Raw genomic sequence first — 6,974 nt, forward strand, 5'->3', positions numbered from 1 at the left:
CCAGACCATGCAGGGACTGGACTAGAAGATTTTTCTTTTCCTACATACCTTATTTCGGGACATCTGCTCCATTCTAACTCTGCCAACAGACGTTTGCACTCAGAGTTTCTCCAGCCCCTTGAGACTTTGGCTTGCCATGGCAGAGTCAGCATTACCTGACCTTTCCATCCAGATGCTCCTCAGAAACCCAACCACATTCTAGTGTGGCATTTCAGATTACCAGAGAGAGAATCTGATCAACCTAGTTTGGGAGTACAGGTTGCCTGATTGTCCCTAGACATGTAGAACTGTGATGCCCTTTCCAAACACTCTGGAACTGTCCAGTTACCCATGAAGAGGGTGTAAGTGGCTAATCAGTGGTATGGTCTACTTCGAAGTACAAAGCAGGAGAATTATCTACATGGTTGTTCTGGTTACCTAGTGCCGCTCTGACGAGAATATATACCACAAATGGGATGGCTGTAACAAACGAGTTTATTCTTAGTTTGGAGGCTTTAAGTCCAAATTCAAAGTGCCAGGCTCTAGGGATTGGATGAAAGCCCCTCAACCTTGGGGTCCAGCTTTGCCTCCTGCTCCCGGCCCACTGGAGCTAGAGACGTTTCTTCACTCAGACAGCTGCTGGCTGCTGAGGCTGAGAAACTCCAAGTTTGACAAATAAAAAGGCATAGTCCCGATGTTACCAAACCACATGGCAGGCCATTAACTTAAGTCCATTGTAAGTCCCAAGGTCAGCAGAGCATAGCAGGCTGCTGAGCAATGACACGGCTGCATGCAGGGTCCAAGCATGCCATAGGCTCGAGACCATTCTCAAAGCTTTTCCTTAAATACAGGAAGCAGACCACATTCCCAAAGGCAGCTACTCAGCTGCTTGTGGTAGCTCCCACCGTGGAGTTGATTGCCAGTCTTCTCGTGGGGATTAATTACCACCAGCTGCCCAGCCTCTCAACCAGGCCCAACCAAGTTGACACACGAACCAAACTACCACAGTGATAACTTTGTGTATGGTGTGCTTTGGATATACTTAGGAAAAGTATTTTTTGTTTTCTTTTTTGCCTGCGTTTTCTCTCTCCAAACTCTGTATCATAATCTTTTCCCCATGTTATCAAGTCATCATAAGTGTTATTTTAATGGTTGTATCAGAATCTGTGTCTAGACTGATTGTAATTTATTTAACTGCCTCCAGTTGCTGAAAGTAGTAGTCTTTCTACCACCTTTCTGACCTTGTGCTATGTCCAATTATCTACAAATAAATATACGTGTCATTTAAGCCTTTTTTAATGTTAAAAATAGGTAGTTGTCATAGTTACTAGCACTTCAAAAAGAATATAGCTTCCTAAAAATAGGATGCCTTAGTGGTTATAAGAATTTAAAGTAAAACAGACATATGGAAAAGAGTATGAGGCCTAGGAGTCAGGAATCTTGAATATTAGTGTCAACTCTGCTTCTTTAGCTGAGGGCCTCTGGGCAAATTTAATTCAGCAAACATTTCCTAAACACCTAATGAGGTTCAGGATTTGTACCCGGGCTGAAGGTGGAAATGAGGAGCTTGCTTTTAAGATTCTTCAAGACCTGACTTTTCACCTTAGTTCATCTAACATATACATTTGTTTCATAAATGTACACCTGCCTCCTTCCCAGGGTGGATGTGATCAAATAAGAATATATGTGAATACATTTTAAATGATTTTTAAAAAACAACATAAAAACATAAGCCAAGTAAATGCAGTCAAACAAAAGTAGATTAATGATTACCCAGGGGCTAGGCGAGAGGGGAGTGAGGAGTTAGAAAAAAATATATAAGCCATGGAAATTTTCTTTCATGGGAAATATTTTTTAGAAGTTTCTTTATTGGGAATTAGTGAACATTTGTGTTTTTCCTTCACAAGCATATTAACCTGAGTTACCTCTAGTTTTGTGTTTAAACAGATGTGAAATTTTTGTTTATGGACTAGTGATAGGGTTAAAGATCTTGGTTTAGTTATTCTCTAAGAAAATAAGAGTGGTTTTGCATGTGTACTTTTCTAAAATTTCCAACCAAAGAAACCTTTCTGAGCTTACTGACTGGAACAGTCAAAGGAAGATGGATTGTATGACAAGGAGAAATAGGTGTTTTCTTGGTTAACTGATGACCGACCATGTTGCTTGATTTTAGCTGCAGCATATCGTGAGTGATGAGATCTGTGTGCAGGTGACTGACCTTTACCTGTCAGAAAACAATAATGGGGCCACTGGAGGCCAGCTGAGCACCCAGACTTCAAGGAGCCTCCTAGAGTCAACATATCAGAGGAAGGCTGAGCAGCTCATGTCAGATGAGAATTGCTTCAAGGTGAGAGTTACTGTTGACAATGTAAGTTGTTAGAACTGCCTTGGTCAGAAGTCAAAAGTTGTAACAGGGTACTTTGAACCAGTGGTCCCACTCCTGGTAATCCTTAGTTTCTAATGAGCCCATTCATTAGAGGAAATACAGAAAATATGCTGAAGTGGAAGTAAAGTCCCCCGTGGACATTCTACTTTGTTTTTTTCCTGCCATTTTTTATATCTTTAAAAAATATATATTAAAAAATTAATATTTTAAAAAATATTGAAAAAACTTAGTTGTATGATTTTTAACAATTTTGTGTTCTTTTTTCTTTAAGCATTAGTCCATATTATAACTGTAAATATTGCTTAAAAGTATTTATACATATAATCCATGGTTATTATAGAAAAGATAGAAAATACAGGCAAAAGAAAAATTAATCACTTGTAATTCTTCCCATTAATAGTCACCAATGACATTTCTAGACTTTTCTGTTTGAGTATATATTTGAAAGAGATTATACTGGATACAATGTTCTATAACTTATTTTGCTCAATTAGCACCAAATCAATCAGGATCTTCAACATCTTTTTTAATGGCTACTTAATATCTTATAGAGAATCATGCCTATCTTCTTGGACATCTAGGTTCTTTCCAGTTTATTATGAAAGCAAATAGTTGGAAAAAAATCTAAATGTCCAACCCCATATGGTTATTATTAATTGCATCCTATAGTGTAAATACTAGGTGGCATATTTGCAGTCACTGAAAATTATAAATTGTAAAAATACTGAAACAAATAAAAAGATACAAAAGTGTGTGCACTATGATTGCAGCTATATAATAAGTGGACACAGATGACAGAGCCTGTATGTATTTATATCATAAGGGCAGGAGCAAATAGCTCAGAGCAAGATTTGTTGTTGGCAGAGTAAAGAGACCTAAGCTAAATACTTCATTGGGTTATGTTAACAATGTACTTCAATGATCTGACTCTAAAATATTCACTTAGTTGTCTGCTTATACTGTCAGCTAATGTCTTCAATTTTTAACCCATCACCTGTGCCTTTTTCTGATTTAGAATCAGAGAACTAGAAATGAGTTTTCTAATTCAGTCTCAGATCTGTTGTTCAGATTATCAGTCACCAGAGGATTTTCTCACTCCAGAAGATATTTCCTAAGCTCTTCAGGGTTTTCAATCTTTAAATGTATTTGGAATTCACTGTGTGTTTAGTTTCATGGTGAACAAAATTGCAGTCCCCACCCACAATGAGTTAACAATGTAATTGAATTGTGCAGATGAGGGCCTATAAAAGAATGGGTAAAGTCACCATGAAAGTAAGAATAGTTTCTGGGTGACACAGGGAATAACAGGAACAAAGGAATAAAACAAAGTTTTGCTGCCCGAGTGCTCCTTCTTTAAAATGTTTAGCACAGAGAATAAAATTCAGTCAGCAAAATTTGTCATAAGCAGCCCTTCAGATCCTCTAGTTCTCTCCTCCCTTTCCAGCCTCATCTCCCGTCATTTATTCTGTGCACATCAGTCATGTTTATCTCTCTGATGCATATACATCCAGACCCTTTCCTGTGTGTTTATATGTATATGTATATATGCAGAAATAAATGATGTTAGACTATGAATACTCTACATCTTTTTTTTCAATTTCTGTGTCTCAGAATTTGCTCTGATTTGATTTATATATAGATCCACCTCATTTCTTATAACTGTTATATTTAGCAGTATGGATATGCCATAGTTACAAAGACTCATTCCCTTATGGACGAACATTAAAACTATTTCCAGTTTTTTTACTATCCCACGTAGTGCTGCATTGGATAGCATTTTATTGTACTTGCATCCTCATGTGCATGTATGAGTATTTGACCAGGGTAAAGATGGAAAAATGAAATTACTGGGTCACAGATTATGCATATTTTAAATTATAATGAATATCACAATGTCACCCTTCAAAGTGGCAGTCTGTACCAACCTATGCTTTCATAAGAACATTTATTTTCTCATCCCTTAGTCAACACTTGGTCCCTTAGTCAACACTTGGTATTATCAGATTTTTTTTTATTTTTGCTAGTCACATGGGTAGGAAATTATATTAATTTACATTTCCCTGCCTACTGTTAGCCATTTCTTTTTCCTCTTCTGTGTATTGATCATATTTTTTCTCCTATTTTTTGGAGTGTAGTTATTTTGTTTTTAAATATACTTTTGTCAATATGGTTTTCTCTGCCCAAAATTGATTGGTCTTCCCCTACATCCGTCATTGCCCAGCTCAGTGCCCCTGTAGTTAAGCAAAGCCTTCTCAACTTGCTAAGGAAGAATTCTTTACTCTCATAGTGCATTGCACATATCTCTAGAATAATACTTTTATAGTTTAAGTATAGTTGTTTATATTCTTGTTTTCTTTAATAAATGGAATTCCTTCAAGCAGAAACAGTGTTCTCTTCTGAATGTGTCTCCTGCCTGATATATAATAGGCGTTCAATGACTATTGAATGAAGTAAGTATAGGATATTGATGAAAGAAGTGTGTAGAAAGAAAATCTAAATAGTAAAGGAGCTTTATAGCCATACTAAGTAAGCCACGTTACAAACTTTTAACTTCTCCATACGACCTTTAACAAACCAGCTCTCCGTGAAGCCTATTACATTAAAAATTCGAGATACATACAATGGTTCCTAATAACAAACTGGTGCTACTTTGCAATAGGCATTAATAGGACTAAATGCCCTATCAGAATTGAGCGTTCAGGAATATCAGTTTGACATCACTGAGTAAGGAAGAGTAAACGAACTAGAGATAAGTTTACAGCTGGAGAGTTATGGAATTGAGATGATGGATATGAACCGTGTAATAATGAAAGTAGTCAATAAAATTTGGAGACTGTTGCAGAAGGGACAGCGCTGTGGTAAAAACATGGTACAAGGACTTACAAGACAGGTGACATGGGTGGAAGAGCCAGGTAAATGAAATTGAGTTCAGTTTTAGATATGTAGACTGTCTTTTCAATATCACTTTGAAAGGTGTTACAGTCATTATTACAAGGAGCCCTGGTGGTCCAGTGGTTAAAGCACTTGCCTGCAAACTGAAAGGTCAGTGATTCAGACCACCAGCTGCTCTGTGGGAGAAAGGTGTGGCATTCTGCTTCCATAAACATTACAGCCTTGGAAACCCTATGTGGCAGTTCTACTCTGTCCTGTAGGGTCACTATGAGTCAGAATCTACTCAACAACAGTGGGTTTGGGTTATAGTTGTTACAGTGATAGGATCCATCTTGTCCCTCTAGGTCATCCTAGACCCAGGAAAGGCAGTAACAGACTCCTCGGAACAAGTGTCTGTGTCCCGCACCGTTGTCATGTTCCCTCACCCCCCAGATCTACTTTGGAAGTAACTGTGTGGGTCTTTCTGTGTACTGTCAAGTTTCAAATTTAGAAGCTGGAAAGGACATTTTTTTTTTTTTTTAAGTTTTGCTGGAAGAATTATGAGACCCAGACCTGGCTTTTGGTCCTGTGTGTTAAAACCAGCTTTGTAACCTTGGGTGCAAATCATTTTCCCTCTCTGAATCTTAGTTTTTTCTCTATGTAAAATAAAGAAGGTTCCTTATAAAATCTGATCTTATGATTCTGATGGTGATCATGTCTGCAGCAAGCCCTTAGGGTAAAAGTATTGATAATCCCAGGTTCTGACAGGGGAGATTCATGTGTCGTCATCATTTCAGTGTTCTCTTATGCAAATCATGGCTTACTGTTACCTCTCTCCATAGGTGGTTCTTAAATGCTAATTTTTTTAAATTACACATAATGTTAGCAGAATTCAGAATTTCAAGTTTATAATACAATTGATACCAGTGCAGTAAATCTTAACGTGTTCATATATTTTAGGTCCTTGTCCTAAGACATGTTTAATACCTTGTGTAGTCTTTATTACAGTGTACATGCAATTGTTCTTTTTCATTGATGTTTTCCATGTACTGTTGTTTTGTTTTGTTTGTTATTTACTCTAGACTTATTTACATCTTTGTGTATTTAAGTCTTAGAAATCAAGTGAGAGGACATTGACATTTTATAGTGCTGGCTGTATATCCCTTTTTTTTCTTTCTGATGAATAAAATACTTGTTTGTTAAAGCACTCTTGGCTGGCACTGATTATTTTAGCTAATCTGAGATTTGAAATAGGACTTAATGACTTTTTTGTCACTGGCCTTTCAAACTCTTGAGTGTTTTCCTCATTTTAGTTGTAACAACAAAAAAAAAAAAGAAATTAAGTCTTAAATTCTTGCTGCCTCACACCAACCCTTTAGAAGCTAGGTTATAACTTTGGAAATGTTCTTTCATTTACATTCAGCATTTCTTATTTGCAGCTTATGTTCATTCAGAGCCAGGACAAGGTTCAGCTGACCATTGAGCTTCTGGACACGGAAGAGGAGAACTCAGATGACCCTGTAGAAGCAGAGGTAGGGTCGGGCATATTGCAGAAATCCTGTGCTGAGCAGAGCTGTCATGTCCTGAGAGTCTGTCCAGCTCACTGTCTTTTAGAAGGCTGCTGTTGTTGTTATATGCGGTCGAGTCAGCCCTGACTCATAGCGACCCCTCCTTGGGTTTCCGAGGCAGTATCACTACAGAAGTAGGATTGCCCAACCTTCCTTCCGAGGAGTGACTG

General features: G+C 37.6%; 1 protein-coding gene across 1 annotated transcript in view; it reads left to right on the forward strand.

Moving 5' to 3' along the window:
• SIN3A (SIN3 transcription regulator family member A) overlaps positions 1 to 6,974 on the forward strand; it is a 44,686-nt gene that overhangs the window by 32,892 nt on the left and 4,820 nt on the right. Inside the window, exons 16-17 of the mRNA XM_007948940.2 lie at positions 2,153 to 2,326; positions 6,676 to 6,768. Coding sequence (XP_007947131.1) covers positions 2,153 to 2,326; positions 6,676 to 6,768 — 267 coding nt within the window. The remainder of the gene's footprint in view (positions 1 to 2,152; positions 2,327 to 6,675; positions 6,769 to 6,974) is intronic.

Source organism: Orycteropus afer, unplaced genomic scaffold (genome assembly GCF_000298275.1).
Source record: "Orycteropus afer afer isolate SDZICR_OR568_19922 unplaced genomic scaffold, OryAfe1.0 scaffold00233, whole genome shotgun sequence".
NCBI lineage: Eukaryota > Metazoa > Chordata > Mammalia > Tubulidentata > Orycteropodidae > Orycteropus > Orycteropus afer.